This window comes from Panulirus ornatus, chromosome 31 (assembly GCF_036320965.1).
Source record: "Panulirus ornatus isolate Po-2019 chromosome 31, ASM3632096v1, whole genome shotgun sequence".
In the NCBI taxonomy this organism is placed as follows: Eukaryota; Metazoa; Arthropoda; class Malacostraca; order Decapoda; family Palinuridae; genus Panulirus; species Panulirus ornatus.
In genome coordinates this window covers 12,343,166-12,365,645 of record NC_092254.1, presented here as the reverse complement: position 1 = coordinate 12,365,645, position 22,480 = coordinate 12,343,166, and the positions used below count along the sequence as shown (strand labels likewise).

Sequence of the window (22,480 nt, the reverse complement as noted above, 5' to 3'; positions counted from 1 at the left end):
GAATGTATGTAGGTATAAAACAGTTTATTATAGCCAGTAACCAGTCGGCACTCAGGTCATAAAGATGTAGGATGACCAAGCATGTTCTACCACAGCTGTGCCTTCATAGACCTCTAGAGTTGAGGCCATGGCATCTGCTGACCTATGTATTTTTCCTAACTTCTCTCTCATCTTTTTACAGTAGCTACTAACCCATAGGACAGGACCACCCCCTGTCCATTCAAAGGACTTCTCGTCTTACTGCTCTATCATACCGTCGAACCCAGAACCACTCCTGCGATTTGTATATGCTTGTGGTTATGGAACCATAAGACACTAAGGATGGCGTGTCAGTCTAGACAGATGGAACCTTACCTCATAGTGAGGCTCAAACAATCAGTCCCTGGCCTGGTACAACGATTCTCCAACAATGGCCCGTTCAATCCAAGTGAGACGTCTCCTTCTTCTAAGAGTTCATTCGCCTCTTTCAAATCAGTGGTCACTCAATGTTCACCGTCATTCTTTCATCCGCCCCCGGGGGAAACGTTTCTTATGCCAGTGGCGGTTCGTACCTCCGGCAAGAGTGAAATGATTCTAAGATGAGGCTTTTTTACTCTTCCCCTGACCAGCATTCGTCAAGGATCATCCATCCTGCGACAGGAGCCTCGGCATCTGGTGGGCCCAATCAAAATGTAGTTCCTCTGCACGGTACCAAAGTGCGTTCACAATCCACCCAGCGAGAGCCATGCATCTAAGGATCTCTCAAGGGCTTCCCAGTGTTGCTGATACACACACACACACACACACACACACACCACAGGAGTGCAGACCTCTGCCTTATCGTTGTAACCTTCAATAAAGCCATCCTGAAAGCGAGACAACCTGCGTAGAAGAACAGTGCAAGTGGCCACGGGAAGTTCCACTGGTAGTGTCAGCATATTTCAAATCCCAACTCCGCCTCTGGCAAGGAGCTGGCGCCGGGCAGTGGGAGAGGCAGTATTCAGCTGACTTTGATTGGGGATACACACACACACACACCACACACACACACACACACACACACACACACACACAGTGATCTCCCCGCTAACTTGTGTTCTCACCTCTGACTGCAAGGCTTGGAAATAAAAATATTTTTGTACCGTAGGCTTTGATTGCAAGCCTAACAAGTCTAGCAGGACTGATACCAATATACAAATCACTGACTGTAGCTCGAAGTCCCTCTACATACCAAGTCCGCTCACAAATTGTAAGTCGTCCGGGAAAGTCTTGTTAACCATTTTCAACCCAGAAGAAGCCGTGTGTGAGGAGTTAGCACGTGACACATAGATATAAGCCACGTATGTACAGAATTTAGGCACGGAATCCGCCGAAATATATCGAAGAAGATATCATGACGAGGTGAGTCAAAAGGCATCTTTAGACCGGCAATCGCTGCAGAAGGCATCCGGTCCAAGGACGCGGCGATGGGGGGCGAGGTCTCCTTACCCCACCACCAACACTGGTGTCCCACGGGGGTTCTGCCCCGTCGCCTACTCTCTCTTTCTCTCCGCTTTAGTCAAGATGTTCTTTTTTCTTCCCCCCCCGCTTTAACTCTGACTCTCACACCGATGATTCTACTCCACGTATTTCTGCCCCCGAGCCGCCCCCATACATTCTAGTACTAACTCGCCCATTCTCTTGTGCCAAAGATAAATCTCCTTTCTTTGTTCGGATCAGTCCATCATCTCGGAGTAGGGAAGCAAGTGACCTGGCTAACTTGAGGAGAGCAGAAGAAAAAAAAAAAAAATCCAATGTCTCGGCACATCTCTCTCTCTCTCTCTCTCTCTTGTTCCCCACACCAGAACTTCACAACACTACAGTCTGACCCCGCAAGACCAAAATCCAAAAGTTGGGATAACCTCAGCCCAACATAAGCATAACGAATTTGCTTCCTAAAAGTTGTGATACGTTGTACACGTGTGCTTGAACTATATCTTATGATCAGCTGTACCATAGCCACAAGGGGGTTCCATTCCTCCCATGATCAGCTGTACCATAGCCACAGAAGGTTCCATTCCTCCCATGATCAGCTGTACCATAGCCACAAGGGGGTTCCATTCCTCCCATGATCAGCTGTACCATAGCCACAAGCGGGTTCCATTCCTCCCATGATCAGCTGTACCATAGCCACAAGCGGGTTCCATTCCTCCCATGATCAGCTGTACCATAGCCACAGAAGGTTCCATTCCTCCCATGATCAGCTGTACCATAGCCACAAGGGGGTTCCATTCCTCCCATGATCAGCTGTACCATAGCCACAGAAGGTTCCATTCCTCCCATGATCAGCTGTACCATAGCCACAGAAGGTTCCATTCCTCCCATGATCAGCTGTACCATAGCCACAAGGGGGTTCCATTCCTCCCATGATCAGCTGTACCATAGCCACAGAAGGTTCCATTCCTCCCATGATCAGCTGTACCATAGCCACAAGCGGGTTCCATTCCTCCCATGATCAGCTGTACCATAGCCACAGAAGGTTCCATTCCTCCCATGATCAGCTGTACCATAGCCACAGAAGGTTCCATTCCTCCCATGATCAGCTGTACCATAGCCACAAGGGGGTTCCATTCCTCCCATGATCAGCTGTACCATAGCCACAAGCGGGTTCCATTCCTCCCATGATCAGCTGTACCATAGCCACAAGCGGGTTCCATTCCTCCCATGATCAGCTGTACCATAGCCACAGAAGGTTCCATTCCTCCCATGATCAGCTGTACCATAGCCACAAGGGGGTTCCATTCCTCCCATGATCAGCTGTACCATAGCCACAAGGGGGTTCCATTCCTCCCATACTCAGCTGTACCATAGCCACAAGCGGGTTCCATTCCTCCCATGATCAGCTGTACCATAGCCACAAGGGGGTTCCATTCCTCCCATGATCAGCTGTACCATAGCCACAAGGGGGTTCCATTCCTCCTATGACCATAATGTAGGATGTTTTCTTATGCATGTATGTATGTATGTGTTTGTGTGTGTGTGTGTGTGTGTGTGTAACCTAATGATGCTCTCATGCCACAGGTACAGGAGTACCCTGTTGGGGGCGGCGGCACTGAGGCTATGTGTATGCTTCGTCGGGACCGGTTCGACACCCGCATCTGGGACGTGGTGAGCTTGACGCTGCTCTACCTCCTGCCCCTGGCGCTCCTTTCCCTTCTGTACGCCCGCATCGCCCACACCCTCTGGCGCTCGGGCCGGCTCCTCTCCACCTCAGACTCGCCCAACTCCAGCACGGCAGCCACGGCGGCAGAGTACGGCACCTTCAAGACGCAGCACACTGCCTCCGTCAGCTCCACCTCCAGTAGCGGTGGCGGGGCGGGTGCTGGGGCGGAGGTAACTCGTGGTGGTGTCCCGCCCGGCGGGAGTCAAGGGAGGGGTGGTGATCAGATGACCCACGTCACCCGAGGCTCCGTCAAGTCTATCATGTCCACCTATGTCTCCATGGCGTCCATGAGGGACGAGGGGTCGCGAATCAACCACTCCGCCCCGGACATAATCCCGCTCACCCCGCGGGGTCACTCTCGGGTGGACGGAGCGTCGGCTCGGGGCCAGCGAAGGGCCTCGCCAAGGGTGACGCGCCGCACGGTGCACTTGCATCAGTCACCGCTGGTGCTCCGCGCACGGCGGAAGGTCATCAACATGCTGGTGGTGGTGGTGGTCAGCTTCGCCGCTTGCTCCCTCCCCTTCCACACACGTAAGATGCTCCAGTACTTCTGGACCAGCTACGACCATAACTCGGACGCCTCGTACATCCTGACGCCCGTCACCTTCCTGCTCATGTACGCCAACTCGGCCGTCAACCCTATCCTCTACACCTTCATGAGCCGCAAGTTTCGCACCTCGTCCAGGGACCTCCTGACCTGCCGCCTCTGGCAAACGCGTCGCCCGCGGCCACCAAGACCCACGGTCGTCGCCAGGCTCAGTGGCCGCGACAAGGTTGTCACCCACCTTGTATGAGGCCACCGCACACGGCACTAACTGTGAGGCCACCACGTTAGACCTACTGTGAGGCCACCACCCTAGACCTACTGTGAGGCCACCACGTTAGACCTACTGTGAGGCCACCATGCTAGACCTACTGTGCGCCACCACACTCCACCGACTGCGAGGCCACCATACTACACCGCCTGTGACGCCACGACACTCTACATCCACTGTGAGGCCACGACACTACATCCTTTGTGAAGCTACCGCACTACACCCACTGTGAAGCCACCACACTACACATACTATGAGGCCACCACACTACTCACTGTGAGGCCACCACACTACATCCACTGTGAGGCTACCACACTACTGCTATGAGGCCACCACACTACACCCACTGTGAGGTCACCACACTACATCCACTGCGAGGCTACCACACTACTGCTATGAGGCCACCACACTACACCCACTGTGAGGCCACCACACTACATCCACTATGAGGCTACCACACTACTGCTATGAGGCCACCACACTACACCCACTGTGAGGCCACCACACTACACCCACTGTGAGGCCACCACACTACATCCACTGTAAGGCTACCACACAACTGCTATGAGGCCACCACACTACACCTACTGCAGTGAGCGTCCGAGTTAAACTCTAGCTGGGTCAAGAGGCACTGTGATGAACGGACTAACTCAGACATATATATAAATGATTAAATGTGAAGTAAAATTTGCTTTCTTCTTTGATGTTATTATCATACTTACGGTATACGTTTCTGTGTGTGTGTGTGTGTGTGTGTGGCTTGTGTTGATTTATTCGAAGGATGAACAAAGCACCAAGGGTGTGAGAGGGGGGGGGGGGGGAAGGGAATTGCAGTATCAATAAATAGTGGTGGTACCCATCCCCCATTATTGATCAACTAGGACATGGACGCTTTTCAAAATAGGTCAAGACTGTCGCATGAAAATCGGGCAGAACCTGTGACAGGTTCCTCGCCGCATTCTTCACTGCACGGTCATGTTATCAGATGGAAGGGTGTGGAATGCTTCGAGACGCCTGAGTGCAGTGAAGCAAACACCTGGGAACAGTACAACATAAGAACACCGTAAACGGACCGAGTTTACTTTTTCAAGTAGTTTACTACCCCGCAACGAGGGAGTAATAAGCTCTAACCCCAAACCCATGTTTTGGACAATCACATGTTTACCAAATGGCGTCCTAGCTTCGTCTCTTCGATGTATATCAACTGACTGTTATATTCCTCTCTTGTGTCTCCCCTGATGATGTGATTATTACAAGAAAGTGCACTTGGGAACTTTTCGTGCTTCATTTTCCCCGTGGACTCATAGGAATATCTTGATCACGCGCAAAATTGTAATCCTTCCCCCCCCCCCCCCCCAAAAAAAAAAAAATATATATATATATATATATATATATATATATATATATATATATATATATATATGAGCAAAGACGTGGTACATGATATACAAGGTTAAAAGACGGCACAACAAGGGCGTAAAACCAACACAATTAGTTATCAAATAACACGAAATTTCCGTTCAATTGTCAGCATTTATGTTCCCCTGTAAACAAAGGCTTTGAGACAATACCTATGCTATTTCACTTCATAACGATTTTACTTTTCCCCTCCATGTTGCACAGTTATGTTCTGTAAAATGCTATCTGCTGGTTGTGTGAACCTGATGGGAAATGACCACAGAGATCTTGCTTTTACTTCCATGTTTCACCTAAGTTTGCCATATGTGATCCCACACGTTTTCTGTTATCTTCGGTCCTATACCGACTCTCATTTTTCTGTTTACTGTAGTAAGATAAAGTCAAAACAGCTACGCGATGAAGGCGTCACTGCATTCCCCTTACATAACTGACACAATAAATTCAAATATATACGTATAGATTTAAGCTGTCAATAAACTTTAGTACTTACCGAATCTGCGGAAATGTCATCTGTGGATCATATTCATAGACGATGACACAGACGATGGACATCATCGTTATGGCAAGGCGACCCTCATTGGTTCACGACGTGACTTTGCGATGGAAAGCTGGAAAGATTGTGTCCACTGCCGTCAGTTGGGTAACCCTCTTGCGTTGCAAATAATAATTAAGCTTTACCAGTATAAGCAGTTGAAAGTTTATTCTTCCATGAAAACTGCTTAACTATATTTTCCGCTCTGTCCATTCAATGTCTCGAAATTGAAAATTTACTTACATACATATATATATCTATATCTATATGATATATAAGAACACTAGAACTTACCTTAAAAATATGACAAAGATGTTTCTTTTCATTTAAATGGGCAAGCGAAGTGGATCCCTCTGGGAGACTGGCACAGCAGGTAAACAAACGCCGAATCCAGCCAACACACGATACTCTTGAAAACTATTTCTCTCTTACGGTTTTTCGTTCATGTTACATTTCTAGGTGTAGAAAATAATTGGCATCACATACTTTTAAAGCAAAGATAAATTTTCTATGCTTATATTTCTGAATATTGACGATAAATCCTATAGCAACGGCTCTTCAAAAGGGAACCTAGTGACGGTAGTGGAGACCATTGTTCCTGTATTCCGCAGCAAGTCATGGCAGGCATCAATCAATGTTGCCTTGCCATTGCATTGCCTTGACTATGGTTTTCGGTGATGCGACGCTGTCAGTATCCATCATCCATCTGAAATGTCTGTATAACGTTTCCACCCACCTGACGACAAAAATACAAATAATGGAAGAGAATATGGGTTTTCTAAAAGTGTTTCATTATATTTTAACCTACTTAAACTATTAATCTTTTCTTTTTGTGACCGGGTCTATCTAAAAAAAAAAAAAAAAAGTGTCAAAGGTTTCCGTATCAACAGCCAACTCTGCTGTAAACATTATCATTTATTAACCTTTTTCCTTCTGTCAACTGCAACGCGGGATGTGAAGTACGTTGGAGTAAAATAAACAGAAACGCAAAAAAAAATTTATGACTACTTCAAACTGCTATCAACGATTCTGGTTAATGGCATGAAATTCACTTGCCAAGTGATTGGTTACTTGTTTGAGCTTTACAAATATCAACTGTCAGGTTTATTTAAGCAGCCAGCGGCAAAGTACATCCAAAAACAAGAGGTCTTAAACAACTTTTGGGTACTAGCACAACTCAAAAGACCACCCTCTCACTATGTATCTGGCTCTCTATAAAGATTCCTTGAATGATTTCGCTTCGAGTTTCTGCTTTTTTCACAGAAGCTTCCTTGTACGTCCTTTGGTTTACGTGTGCATATGAATTGATCAAGAACAAAGGTTGTGTAAAGCAGTACTGATTAACCGTAGTTACAAGAGAGCTTTCGCAGTTAAGTCATTGTTGTACAATGTGTCACAATTAGCAACCACTGGAGGATACGTTGGCGCGAAGTGGCTTGATGCTAAATCTGTGTGTGCACGCGCGCGCGTATATATATATATATATATATATATATATATATATATATATATATATATATATATATATATATATATATGAGGGTAATAAGTATGGATATGAACATGTGTATATGTCTGTGTATGTATAAGTTAATATGTATATGTAAGCATATGTGTGTGTGTGGGCGTTTATGTATATACATGTGTATGCGGGTGGGCTGAGCCATATTCCTCGTCTTTCCTTGCGCTACCTCGCTAACGCGGGAGACTGCGGTTAAGTATAATGAATAAAAATAAATATATTATACTTAATCCCTGTTTCTCGCGTAACCGAGGTAGCGCCAGAGAACATACGAAGAAACGCCCATTCACTCATATACATACACGGAGAGGTGGGCCAAGTGAGGATATACCCGATAAAAGGCTCACTCCTCTGTTCTTAACGCTACCTCGCTAACGCGTATAACGCGAATATATATGAGAAAAAATATATATACATATATATATATATATATATATATATATATATATATATATATATATATATATATATATATATATATATATATATATGACCCTGTTTGCCCAGCTAGAGCGTGTTCGCTTGACCTACGGTAAATTGTACAATTAGGATTTGAACACGAGGGAAGTGTGGTCATCACTGGGGCTTGTTCTTGTCCACAAGGTTTGTATATGAGATTGTGTGGCATCAGTACATTCACCGCTACCAAGTGAAGTAACCTTTTTAAGCTAGGCTGACTCCTGTCTACGTAAACTGGGGAGAAATGTTATTTGTTCAATGATAACAGAACAACTTTGCTCAATGTATGTTTTTTTGACGTCTTGATATTACTTCTTACATTTTACCTGTTTTCATCCGTATTTCCCAGTAGAAAATCGCCTATACCCTTAAACCTGTCGGATGCAGGCCGCGTCCAACTCGATATCATTGCAAACTTAGCGTACATCTCTACATACACTTAACACTAATGGGTATAGCACTGTAAGAAATGCTCAAAATATTGTTCTGCTCAGCTTGTAACTAATGTTCAAGATATGTTTTGAAGGTTTTCTTATGTATGTATTGTGCACCGGAAAAGAAAAAAAATTGCAATCAGGCATAGTTAGCCATGTGCACATCCAAACATACGTATGTACGTATGTGATTTGGTAAAGTGAGTGGAAGGTGTTTTCTGAATGTTGTGTTGGTGTTAATAAAGTTTGGTTTCAGTTATTTTTGTCTTTAATCCTTTATTTGGGGTTCTTTCATATTTACATTTCGTCTGCTATTCTGTACAAGCATCTTACTTGAGAGAAAGAGCGATTTGTGTATGTGTATCATTCATGTGCAAACGTACCTCGGTCTTGAGAGAGAGAGACATTGTCTCTAACTGAGAACTTACCTCTCGTGACACACTGTCTTTCGTGTACTTCTTGAATTTGAATGGTCTCGGTGGGAGCGGCAGAGGTGAGAAGTAAAGAGGTGGGAATGCGAGACTTTTTCATAATATTCTCCCATGCCACCTACCGGCTGAGGCAAGAAGCTTATATGTGTGTACAGTGGCTCTTAAAAGGTTTATGGGTCAAATACATAAAAATCTGCAAAATGTGTATAAAACGATCTTCTTTCAGTGAGATATAGACCGCCAATTTGTGGTATAGATTTGAAAGCGACAGGAGAATATATGCCATCTTTGCTGTTAACACACTATTGTTAATGTTACTGGCGCTTTTTTTTTTTTTTTTCTTCTTTTCGTCGAGAAGAGGTGGTGTTCTAGAGTACGTATCCGCTGTTTTGTAGACGAAGTACATTCTGTTGAAGAGACAAGGAGACCCACCCATCCGCCCGCCCTCCCTCCATTATTCTATTGCTTCCCGAAAATGACGACGTGCAGTGAGGTCTGTTCACATGTACATTGTCAGAAGACGATTTTACGCTCAGATTCCGAAGATCATTCGGGTAATGAGTCTGTAGGGTTCCGTTCCATAATGATCAATACTGTTGGTTTACAAGGCTAAATTTATTCGACTACTGACATGATCCTCAAGCAAAAGCCGGGATAATTCTGAGAAACATATCTAAAGTGTGTGTGTGTGTGTGTGAGTGCTTTATCAAGAATTTCGGGTAGCACAAGTTCAACCACCTATGCCGATCAGGTGTCGTACACAGACAACAGCCGTTTCTTAAATGTTACTTATATTTTTTCAGCGGGAAGCAAAAGCTGTTGTGATTTCCTAAAACATCCTTATGGACACAGAGAGAAAACGGGAATGAGCCCCATCTTACAATAAGGAAACAACAGGTATAAAATTAGTCCACTTACTCATAGATTGCATCTATCATGGAGTTCTACCGTGATCTACACCCTAACCCAATGTCCAGCACAAGCTTTAGTGGCCCCGAGCAGAAACACATTATAGGACAATCAAACGCCATAAAAAAAAAAAGTACATGACAAAGGTTGAGTAAAGATGCCTACTTGGGTACATTACATGATCATTCCTTTTTAGATTGTTACAATTATCCCTTCCATAGCACATCAGTCCATTTTTACTTCAACCCTCTATTGGGAACGTTAGTAAATCAAAGGTTTGTGCATTCTAGTTAAACTTCATACTGTTGGTGAACTATGCAAGCCACTGCTCTTAAATTCGTGCTTAACAATTCAACATACTTTATGCTCAAGTACATCCTACTAATATGCCTCAATCTTGTAAACCCTTGTCATTCAAGATTTACTACTTTCAATGCAAAACAGATGCAATATACATCATTCTGTCTAGCCTTCAAATCTAATTTGATCCTACTTTATAATTCCTTGCAATAGTTCAAATGCTCAGCTTTAACGTGTCTGATTGGGTAGAAACTGCAAAGCTGTGTAGTTCTGAAGCATATAAATTAAGATAAGCTGTAGAGAAATGTGACATAAACAGTTATCTTAGTTACAGTAAGTCCTGCATGGACCAAGATCTTGCTGAAGGTAGTAAACTTTTGAATGCGAGAAGATAAGAGCTACGGCATGAAGATCTTAGTTAGAAGTGGTTTCTAAGAATATATGGAGGAGAATGAGCAGGAGATGGAAGAGAGAGAAGCGAGAGAGTAGAGTAGCAGAGGGGGGAGGAGAGAGAGAGGTTCTGAGAGAGGAGAGAGAATGAGAGAAGAGAGAGAGAGAGAGAGAGAGAGAGAGAGAGAGAACTGTAGATGCAAAAGATGGTAATGAGTGACGTCATGCATGAGTTCAACTCAACGATTACCATAGAGCGTAGCCAGGGCAAGATAGGTTTGACCGAGCGCAGTGAGTGCAGTTGAACATGGAGAGTCAGCTTTCTGAGAGTGGCTGATCAGAAATGAGAGGCAATCACGGCTTGTGTAATAAAAAATCAGTGTGGTTGTGTAGGCATCGCCTAGAGAGAGAAAAAAAAATGACCCTCAGCTTGTTGCACAGCGAAACGCCCCAAGAACCGGCTAACTTTGCACTCAGCCACTAGTTCTGTGGTGTTCTACCTCTGCGCTGTGTTCTCTGTGGAGTTATAGTATTCTTATATCACTGATAACTGGGGGATACCTCGGGAGGGGCGACTCCCAGAAGCTACGTTGTGTCATTTCAATATTTGCCCACTGAACTTGCTTGAATAAAAAAGACAATTGCACTTTATATCCTTTGGGATCGAGGACCTTCCATAATATTGCCCATCCTGTAAATAAAGACTGTGTGTGTGTGTGTGTGTGTGTGTGTGTGTTACGGGAGGAGATTTTACACTCGTTTTGCCCCATCTCTTAACCTTGTATATATGTTCTTAACCTATATATATATATATATATATATATATATATATATATATATATATGAAAGGGTAAGAGAGATGTGTGGCAATAAAAAGTGTGGTTGAGAGAGCAGAAGAGGGTGTTTTGAAATGGTTTGGTCACATGGAGAGAATGAGTGAGGAAAGATTGACCAAGAGGATATATGTGTCAGACAATGTGTTAAACAAAAAAACAAAAAAACTTGTGCTTTATTGCACAATATATATTGAGGCGGGATGGCTGCTGTCTACTGACATCAGAGCAGATGGATTGTGAGAACCATGGTGAAGCCTACTGACAATGTTTTACGAGCCCACTTGATGCCAGGACACCACTGAACATGCAAACCTCACCAATGAATATCTGAATATATCAATGACCTAAAGTGCGACCCAAAGCATTCTGAATCCACTATAAAATGGCAAATTTTCTCCAAACGAAAAAAAAAAAAATTCGACAACTGCTGCAGTAGTATCCCCCATCTCTCTCTCTCTCTCTCTCTCTCTCTCTCTCTCTCTCTCTCAGTCAAATGTAATGTAATCCTACATTTTCAATACCATTTGTATGGCATCTGCACCACCACAGCTTTTTGCACCTAGTCCATGTCCGCCAGTAACCAGTGTCGTACCTTACTGTGCTCCGATAGGCACTATCGGCGGGCGGTGTCCGGGAGGGCCACTTCCCTTGCTCTGCGTCATACACTATCTAGTTCTTGTTTCTTTCTTTCGTGGAATTTACTGCAGCTGCTTCAGTAACTCTAATTTCACATTAAGCACTTACATACTTGCATTTTGATCATTCTATTACATATCAAAAGCCCAACTGGACAATCATAACCTATAAAAAAAAATTTTAGGAACTGCGTAAAAAATCGCCCCAGCACTCTCTCCTGAATTCCTGCTGCACAATACACATTTAATAACATTAAAGATAAATCAGGAGTTACAAACCTTTCAAATACAGAGGTAGCTTCACCGCTGGTTACACGTGTCTCCTCGTGAAGTGAAGTGGATGTGGGAAAATGCTTTGAATGGCAAGTTTCAACCGTTGTTGTGGTGGTGGTGTTGGTAGTGGCTTTAGATTCGGTGGACGAATAGGACCCGTCGCTGTTTGTTCGTTGCCACATGTCGCTGTAATGTATGAACATTTTCAAGGTCCGTGGCTTACATTCTTATTGGATACTTCATTTTTTTGTGAAACACAATTATTGCCAAGTACCGGAAAATAGACGCGTAAATTCCAAAAGACGAAAAGTTCTGGAAATAAATAAATTATACGAAATTCACTTGGCGGACATGACATCAGATGGTGTAAACACTTGGTTCAAGCAAGCATGGCTGTTCATTTAGCTTAGATCTTACGACATGTTTTCAAATGTCCAGTGGTATAAGGACAGGAGATGGGAAATGTCTAGATGTCAGAGGGAAATACCCAACAGCCAAACACATTGAATACATAACTGGGGAAATGCAAGTCAGCAGTAATCCTATTTGTTTAACATTACAACCATTAATTGGTGTTGGGTAACTTACTCTTTGTTGGTAGCGTACGTGTCTACCGGCTACACAGTGCCACACGTACCACTACGCTTGGTTTGTTTGTCTATACTGTCACTCTCACCCCCAACCCACCCACACACCCACCACCTACATCACCCAGCGTGAACACTCGTCACTTTTCAGTGCGACTAATGCATGAACAATTGTCTAAATGCCAGAGGAGCGTTATGTTTGATGAGTGGTCCTGCGTCCTTTCTAATACATAAGCAGTCACGCCCAAGGATGCGTCTATCACACCAAAATGCCAAGTCACACTCTTTGTCTAACGCCAAAGCAACAGTCGGACTATCGTTGCATGTGATCGAATGGTCACAGCTTCTGATGTGTGATAACAGAGCATTGGTGTCTTTCTCCTGAATTATTACTTGTTTTTCATGTGTAAAATCTTTATTGAAATATGTTTGGACAAACCATCACAATGACAATGTAGCGCCCGCTACTGTAACCCCATCATTGTCCCCTTCACTGAGTTGGAGGTTACCAGCCTGTGACCTCACTTAACCTAATAATCCTCGAAAAATGTATTCGGTGGCCCCTCCTTCACATCTGCACCTGCGGTATCAATCCCTGACACCCACACTCCAAGTCGGCGGTAACCGCTTTTGCGGACTCAAACTCCAGTCCATCAGCTTGCGACCTTCGGCTTCAGTCCTCCTAATTCCCTCTTGGGAAAAGCCACCCCTCACAGACCTGACCTCGTCGCTTCTTTAATACCCAGGTATCACCGCAGCAAGTGAATGGACCGCCTAGTAGCAGGACCCTTACAGGGGAGGACCCGTGTCGTACTGCGGTACGTTAATCACCAACAAATAACGCAGCAAATCAGTCAGGCAGTTGACTCATCAATAGGCGAGTGTACCACACCGGGACCTGAATTCTTGGCGACGTAACTCCAGTCTCATGCCGCCCTTAGACATCTCCGTTGGTAGATGTCCCAGTGTGACTCCTGACATTTTCTCTTCCTGGCAGGTTTTATTGTGATGTCTTATCTCAGACGTCCATCTTCGGCAGGATCGCATGGGACGTCGCCTCCGCCCATCGGTAGCAGCAGCTGTACTAACGAGGGACCTACGGCCACGCCCGCGGCACTCCCGCACCCCTGGCGCCTCTTCAGGTGCCTCCTGCAACCCAAGCACTTACCGGCAGCTGCAGTACACACTCCAGGAGCCGCGATACAGGCCACACCCTCCTCCTCCTACAGTTACCACATGAGCTCCATGTTGACTTGGCAGCCACGAACTTCTTCCACATGCTCCTGCTTCATCTGACGCTCCCTACCATCACCATCATCACAGGACCCCTGCCACGCCCGTCTCGTATTGCTCGACCTACCTTACTTAACCTCTTCCTCACCATAATCCTGCACCTCCAGTAGGCCGTTGCCCCCTGCTACCTCACCTTGTGTAACCCATCAAATAAAAGCACTGATCTCTACCGTGTTCCCTCTGCCCTCTCTCAAAGTTTTACCACCCCAATAAATCAAACCAAGAACACTCGCTATAAATTGGTTATGGAGGTAAACACTGGTTATGGGTGGTAGGCGGAGGCAAGTATATAGCGCCCAGTGGATAGAAGACATAGAGGACGATAGATGGGCCCATAAGGACTAACAGGTCCCTCTTCCCTTCAGGAGAGAAAAAAAGGTCCATACACGGAGTACTAAGATTAATCAAATCACAAGATATCAAGCTTAGCGACAGTTCAAATGGTCAAGCTTAGCGACAGGGCAAAACGTTCCAATGGTCAAGCTTAACGACAGGGAAAAACGTTCCAATGGTCAAGTTTAGCGACAAGGCAAAACGTTCCAATGGTCAAGCTTAACGACAGGGCAAAACGTTCCAATGGTCAAGCTTAGCGACAGGGCAAAACGTTCCAATGGTCAAGCTTAACGACAGGGCAAAACGTTCCAATGGTCAAGCTTAACGACAGGGCAAAACGTTCCAATGGTCAAGCTTAGCGACAGGGCAAAACGTTCCAATGGTCAAGCTTAGCGACAGGGCAAAACGTTCCAATGGTCAAGCTTAGCGACAGGGCAAAACGTTCCAATGGTCAAGCTTAGCGACAGGGCAAAACGTTCCAATGGTCAAGCTTAGCGACAGGGCAAAACGTTCCAATGGTCAAGCTTAGCGACAGGGCAAAACGTTCCAATGGTCAAGCTTAGCGACAGGGCAAAACGTTCCAACGGTCAAGCTTAGCGACAGGGCAAAACGTTCCAATGGTCAAGCTTAGCGACAGGGCAAAACGTTCCAATGGAAAACGGAGCAGATGATACGGTAGGGGCACAGTCTGCAGGGTGGGGATGTGTTGGTATTGTCACAGCAGTGGTTTAAAGGTGGGGGAACCTGCAATACATCAGATATGCAGGACATGATCTACTGGATACACTGATGATTATATACAGCAGTTAGGTTTCATCATGTATTCTTTTCTTAGTGGTGTTTCTGCACACACACACACACACACACCCATCAAGGCCTCACGTCCGTCCAACCTTTACAGTGGACTTCCCCACCATCCACAGCGGGGCCACAGAGAGAGAGAGAGAGAGAGAGAGAGAGAGAGAGAGAGAGAGAGAGAGAGAGAGAGAGCAGCATGAATGATATTCTGTTCTTGGCATATAGCAGGGTAATGCACGGACAAAGGCCTCTCTGAGACTCTCTCTCTCGTTGACCGTAACTACAAGCATGCGGGCTGTGCCTGCCTCACGCTTGGGCAAACGCCTCTACCATTCAGCATCTCCGCATCACGACGGCTCCTTCCTCCCTGCTTCAGGAGAGAGAGAGAGAGAGAGAGAGAGAGAGAGAGAGAGAGAGAGAGAGAGAGAGAGAGAGAGGCTGAACCTGTTTCCTAGACTGCGGCTCAACTGGGAGACCAGTCGACTGCCGCTGGTTCATCCGAGACAACCATTAATGTGGTAGATGATCATGATCATCATCATCATCTCTACCGTGAAAAAAAAAAAAAAAAGAAGTTGATTCAGGGCTGTACTGACGTGGTAGTGGTCCTAGGACCGGAGTCGACTATGATACACGGACATAGTCGACTCCAGGTCCTTAGACCACTACCCACCAATACAGTGCCCCTAAGGACCATCCTGAAGAAGGGGGGGTGGGTGTGTGTGTGTGTGTGTGTGTGTGCCCCCCCCCCCCCCCCCCAGGCCTCTGAACGCTTGCACTCGGTGTGGAGCGACGTCTTTGTGACATCAACATCCGATGGGAGACTTTATCTGCCTGGTCCATCAGACCGAGCTGGGTTCACTGGTACGTTCTAACCTACACGGAAGCCATAAGTAGGTCAGGCAAAGGCCAAGCCAAGCAGCAGAACCTTCAAGCAAGCGCTGTTCAATCGTGCCTCTTGACGTCAGTAAGTATGGACGAGCAAGAGATAACATAAAGACGTTGCCAGCTGAGAAGGTATAAGCATTTAGCATCACTACTGCTGCTGCTGCAGGAGGACCATGGGCTAAAGAGTATGTGGAAGGGAGGTGCATCAATCACCGCAGTGGTTGCCAGCTGGGGCTAGGCAGTAGCTAAGTCCAACCTGATTTTCTTGTGGTGGTGTTGCCTTCGTCCGCCTGAAGTGTGTCTGGCTGAAGAGCGGTCAGAGAATACAGCCTGCAGGTGGTGTTCCCTTCGTCTGCCTGAAGTGGGTCTGTCTAGCTAAGGCTTCCTTCACTTGTTGAAAGGATTCTCGAGAACAAATCTGGAGGACAATAAGGGATCCTGTATGGGAAGGCGCGAATGGATGTCCACAAACTTACAACTTTTGAAAGATGATGCCACACTACTGGCCGATGTTTGGCCTGGTGGGGGTCAGCTTAATCACCCTCAGGTACGGTCTGGTTGGCGGTCAGTACCTGCTAGGAATCCACACATACAAGCAAAGCCTCACCAGCATCAGGCGCTGATGCGACAACACACACACACACACACGCACACACACGCCCATCAGCACTCCTTCCCGCCACGCTCCATCTGGGGACAGAAGGAAGTGGTTCTCCGGCCGACTGCTACCAAGCCATGAGTCACCGTAAAGTCATTTCCCCAGTGTTACTCTCATGCATTGACATACTGACACACTGACTTACTTGTTGGTCTGTAGAAAGTGGAGGAAGATATGCTCTGCTGCTGCACGTCCATGTCTGCCGCCTCAGTGGCCTCAAAACCGTACGCCCAGACTCCCGTGCACGTACGGACCGACCCGACCGGAGAGGACGTGGTCCGTCGCTGGACAGAGACTCCCACACGCCCAGTCTCTCGTGAAAGACGGACCGACCCGACCGGAAAGGACGTGGTCCGTCGCTGGACGGAGACTCCCACACGCCCGGTCTCCCGTGCACGTACGGACAGACCCGACCGGAAAGGACGTGGTCCGTCGCTAAGGAGGGACTCCCACACGCCTGGTCTCCCATGCAGCGCGACGGCAATGTAGCTAAGAGCGTATTTCAAAGACGTGCATCCCCAGGGGGATGCTCCTTTTAAGTCAACTTCTCACACCGGAGACCGAGAAGAGCTGTCAAACAGCATTCACCCATTCTTCCCTCACACTTGTGAAGTTAGGATGTATTAGTCATCACCACTAATTGCATGGGGGGGGGGGGGGGGTGCATGCCACATGACCGCTACTGTTACATTTAGGTATTTAATGTTACAATGTTTTAGGCCTTTCCCTACCCTATAGGAAGGTGAGTCGTCACGGATATGCTTGGCTGGCTCTCCTACGGCCTTTATGAGGGGCATGACTGAAATCATAGCTGATGGGGGCCCCCATGTTACACTCTGATTCATAATCGACACTACTAACGAGCTGTGACACTACTAACGAGCTGTTAGAGTGCTAACCAGCTGTGACACTACTAACGAGCTGTGACACTGCTAACGGGCTGTGACACTACTAACGAGCTGTTAGAGTGCTAACCAGCTGTGACACTACTAACGAGCTGTGACACTGCTAACGAGCTGTGACACTACTAACGAGCTGGGACACTGCTAACGAGCTGTGACACTACAAACGAGCTGTGACACTGCTAACGAGCTGTGACACTACAAACGAGCTGTGACACTGCTAACGAGCTGTGACACTACATACGAGCTGGGACACTGCTAACGAGCTGCGACACTGCTAACGAGCTGGGACACTGCTAACGAGCTGGGACACTGCTAACGAGCTGTGACACTGCTAACGAGCTGTGACACTACAAACGAGCTGTGACACTGCTAACGAGCTGTGACACTGCTAACGAGCTGTGACACTGCTAATGAGCTGTGACACTACTAACGAGCTGTGAGTGTTAACCAGCTGTGACACTACTAACGAGCTGTGACGCTGCTAACGAGCTGTGACACTGCTAACGAGCTGTGACACTACAAACGAGCTGGGACACTGCTAACGAGCTGTGACACTGCTAACGAGCTGACACTGCTAACGAGCTGTGACACTACAAACGAGCTGGGACACTGCTAACGAGTTGTGACACTGCTAACGAGCTGTGACACTGCTAACGAGCTGTGACACTACTAACGAGCTGTGAGAGTGCTAACCAGCTGTGACACTACTAACGAGCTGTGACGCTGCTAACGAGCTGTGACACTGCTAACGAGTTGTGACACTACTAACGAGCTGTGACACTACTAAAGAGCTGTCATTGTATCTTTGTACAATTTGTTGTGCTAGCGTTTTCTTTTTTTCTCGCGTTACTTTTTATACCCATAAATATACAGTACCAGCGGAAAGTTTGAGGAATGGGTGGAAAAAAAAAACTCATTTTCTTTATCTAGGACTTAGTGTGACCACCTTGTGCCTTCAAAACAGCTTGTATACATTGCGGCATGGAGTCAGTAATGATTCTGGAGTAATCAAGGTCAATATTGTTCAACCAGATGTCTCTGATGGCAAAAAGGAAAGGCACTGAAGAGGTGTTCCTTTTTTTGAAGTTTTCTCTGATGGCAAGAAGGTAAGGCACTGAAGAGGTGGTCCGTTTTTTGAAGTTTTCTCTGATGGCAAGAAGGTAAGGCACTGAGGAGGTGGTCCTTTTTTGAAGTTTTCTCTGATGGCAAGAAGGTAAGGCACTGAAGAGGTGGTCCTTTTTTGAAGTTTTCTCTGATGGCGAAGGCAAGGCACTGAAGAGGTGGTCCTTTTTTGAAGTTTTCTCTGATGGCGAAGGCAAGGCACTGAAGAGGTGGTCCTTTTTTGAAGTTTTCTCTGATAGCAAGAAGGCAAGGCACTGAAGAGGTGGTCCCTTTTTTTTTTTTGAAGTTTTCTCTGATGGCAAGAAGGCAAGGCACTGAAGAGGTGGTCCTCTTTTTTAAGTTAAAACATTCATGTGAGACCAAAGCTCCTCGATGGGATTCAGGTCTGGAGAATTCCCAGGCCATTGACGGACGTTCAGCTGCTTGTCTGACCACCATTTCATGACCTTTTTTGCCTTGTGATATGGTGCACTGTCTTGCACAAAGAAGTTGCAGCTGTGGATATTGTAAAAATTCATCATGTGGTCACAAAGAACTTCAATGTAGCAGTCTCCATTCATTGTGATATTCTTAGGAAGCATGTGAAGTCCCCCACGCTCTAACTCACACACTGAAGCAACCCCAAATCATGACCGAGTCTGGATGTTTAATAGTCACCTCCACATAACAGGGGGTCAAGGGGGTTCATGTGTGAGGGATGTCTCGACTTGCCACACCTCATTGTACCACACAGGAAAGTCGGCTCATTGCTCCATAAGACCCTTCCTTCTCCAGTTATCAACAGTGAAATGTTTGTAGTTTCTTGCTAAACAGAGATGAGCAACACGAATCTTGAGAGTCAGTAGGGGTTTCCTGGTTGGGGAATGAGGAGGAAGGTTCAGGTGTTTCTGGCTCTAGAATGGTGATTTTTTTAAACATTTCCGAGGAGGGTGGTATATGCTTGTTTCAATTGTCTTACGGTGATGCATGGATCTATTGATAACTGCCTCTTTAAAAAGTTGTTAGTAGTTGCTGATGTCTTTCTGGGATGCCCTGGTAAAGATTTACAAGGGTGAACTTTCATCTTGTGTGAATATTCTAGGCTTTTGCAACGAGGCCTTATATGGCTGACTTGCTCACCCTGCACGCTGACAAATCTCTACCAACATTTTTGCCTCCCTCAGGGTACGAATTCCAGCCTTTTCTTGCTGGGTGAGGTTTTTGCGCCCCATTCTAAGGTGTGGGCAGGAGGCTGTGGGACGAAAAATGAATGAAATAGAAAAAAGAGCCTTTGTTAATCCAGCAGCTCATGGCATAAATATTCTCTCTAGCTTGTCCCATGAGGCACTCACACATTCCTCACTCCTCAGTCCATGGTGACTGGATCACCTGGGAGAGTTGCCAACTACTAATTATGCGAGATCTGAGCATTCTGCAGGCTTGTTAACACGGGGCATTCTAAGAACACCCAACCACACAATAAAAGGCCTCAAATTCCTCAGACTGGCGTGAGCTGGCCTGGAGCTGACAAATCTCTACAAACATTGAAATGGTTTGGTCACATGGAGAGAATGAGTGAGGAAAGATTGACAGAGGATACATGTGTCAGAGGTGGAGGGAACGAGGAGAAATGGGAGACCAAACTGGAGGTGGAAGGATGGAGTGAAAAAGATTTCGGGCAATCGGGCCGGGCCTGAACATGCAGGAGGGAGAAAGGCGTGCAAGGAATTGAGTGAATTGGAATGATGTGGTATACCGGGGTTGACGTGCTGCCAGTGGATTGAACCAGGGCATGTGAAGCACCTGGGGTAAACTATGGAAAGTTTTGTGGGGCCTTGGAAAGGAAGCTGAGGCTTCGGTGCATTATACATGACAGCTAGAGACTGAGTTTGAACAAATGTGGCATTTGCTGTCTTTTCCTAGCACTACCCCGCGCGCATGCAGGAGGAGGGGGTGTCATTTCATGTGTGGCGGGTTGGCGACAGCAATGAATGAAGTGTGAATTATGTATATGTCTGTGTATGTATATATATGTATACGTTGAAATGTATAGGTATGTATATATGTGTGTGTGTGGACGTGTATGTATATGCATGTGTATGTGGGTGGGTTGGGCCATTCTTTCGTCTGTTTCCTTGCGCTCCCTCGCTAACACGGGAAACAGCGACAAAGTATAATAATAAAAATAAATAAATAAACATAATACATACATACATATATATATATATATATATATATATATATATATATATATATATATATATATATATATGGTAAAGTGTGTGAAAGAAGAAAGTTAAGAGTAAATGGGAATAAGAGCAAGGTTATTAGGTACAGTAGGGTTGAGGGTCAAGTCAATTGGGAGGTGAGTTTGAATGGAGAAAAACTGGAAGTAAAGTGTTTTAGATATCTGGGAGTGGATCTGGCAGCGGATGGAACCATGGAAGCGGAAGTGGATCATAGGGTGGGGGAGGGGGCGAAAATTCTGGGAGCCTTGATGAATGTGTGGAAGTTGAGAACATTATCTCGGAAAGCAAAAATGGGTATGTTTGAAGGAATAGTGGTTCCAACAATGTTGTATGGTTGCGAGGCGTGGGCTATGGATAGAGTTGTGCGCAGGAGGATGGATGTGCTGGAAATGAGATGTTTGAGGACAATGTGTGGTGTGAGGTGGTTTGATCGAGTAAGTAACGTAAGGGTAAGAGAGATGTGTGGAAATAAGAAGAGCGTGGTTGAGAGAGCAGAAGAGGGTGTTTTGAAATGGTTTGGGCACATGGAGAGAATGAGTGAGGAAAGATTGACCAAGAGGATATATGTGTCAGAGGTGGAGGGAACAAGGAGAAGTGGGAGACCAAACTGGAGGTGGAAAGATGGAGTGAAAAAGATTCTGAGTGATCGGGGCCTGAACATGCAGGAGGGTGAAAGGCGTGCAAGGAATAGAGTGAATTGGAACGATGTGGTATACCGGGGTCGACGTGCTGTCAATGGATTGAACCAGGGCATGTGAAGCGTCTGGGGTAAACCATGCAAAGTGTGTGGGGCCTGGATGTGGAAAGGGAGCTGTGGTTTCGGTGCATTATTACATGGCAGCTAGAGACTGAGTGTGAACGAATGGGGCCTTTGGTGTTTTTCCTAGCACTACCTTGCACACATGAGGGGGAGGGGGTTGTTATTCCATGTGTGGCGAGGCGGCGATGGGAACAAATAAAGGCAGACAGTATGAATTATGTACATGTGTATATATGTATATGTCTGTGTGTGTATATATATGAGTACATTGAGATGTATAGGTATGTATATTGTGCGTGTGTGGACATGTATGTATATACATGTGTATGTGGGCGGGTTGGGCCATTCTTTCGTCTGTTTCCTTGCGCTACCTCGCTAATGTGGGAGACAGCGACAAAGCAAAATAAAATAAATAAATAAAATATATATATATACAATGACGTGCTGTCAATGGACTGAACCAGGGCATGTGAAGTTATTGGGGTAAACCATGGAAAGGTCTGTGGGGCCTGGATGTGGATAGGGAGCTGTAGTTTCGGTGCATTGCATATGACCGCTAGAGTCTGAGTGTGAACGAATGTGGCCTTTTTTGTCTGTTTTTCTGGTGCTACCTCGCTGGAGAGAGGGGGTAGTGATGCTACTTCCTGTGTAGCAGGATAGCAAAAGGAATGAAGGAAGGCAAGCAATTATAAAAATGTACATGTTTAAATAAGTTTAGGTCTGTGAATGTGTATGTATATGTTGATATGTATATGTATGTATATGTGCATGT

The 22,480-nt window shown here is 46.0% G+C and overlaps 1 protein-coding gene and 2 long non-coding RNA genes across 5 annotated transcripts in view; 1 reads left to right on the top strand and 2 right to left on the bottom strand.

Moving 5' to 3' along the window:
* LOC139758824 (trissin receptor-like) overlaps positions 1 to 4,683 on the top strand; it is a 149,329-nt gene extending 144,646 nt beyond the window's left edge. Inside the window, exon 6 of the mRNA XM_071680659.1 lies at positions 3,040 to 4,683. Within this exon, the coding sequence (XP_071536760.1) occupies positions 3,040 to 3,975 (936 nt within the window). The 3' untranslated portion in view covers positions 3,976 to 4,683. The remainder of the gene's footprint in view (positions 1 to 3,039) is intronic.
* The window catches only part of LOC139758825 (uncharacterized), a 178,914-nt gene extending 171,481 nt beyond the window's left edge, over positions 1 to 7,433 (bottom strand). The window contains exons 1-2 of one of the 2 annotated variants that reach the window (XR_011714946.1): positions 6,242 to 7,433; positions 5,906 to 6,023 (exon numbers count right to left, since the gene is read on the bottom strand). This is a non-coding gene — a long non-coding RNA (uncharacterized lncRNA). The remainder of the gene's footprint in view (positions 1 to 5,905; positions 6,024 to 6,241) is intronic. The other variant, XR_011714945.1, reaches the window with a different exon arrangement.
* A 3,338-nt stretch (positions 7,434 to 10,771) lies between these two features.
* Positions 10,772 to 20,904, bottom strand: LOC139758823 (uncharacterized). 2 transcript variants are annotated; one of them, XR_011714944.1, is made up of 4 exons: positions 16,839 to 20,904; positions 16,292 to 16,453; positions 12,143 to 12,322; positions 10,772 to 10,792 (listed from the first exon to the last, which is right to left on the bottom strand). It is a non-coding gene; the product is annotated as an uncharacterized lncRNA (long non-coding RNA). The 2 variants fall into 2 exon arrangements; XR_011714943.1 differs by having other exon boundaries at positions 16,292 to 20,881.
* Positions 20,905 to 22,480: the final 1,576 nt, after the last annotated feature.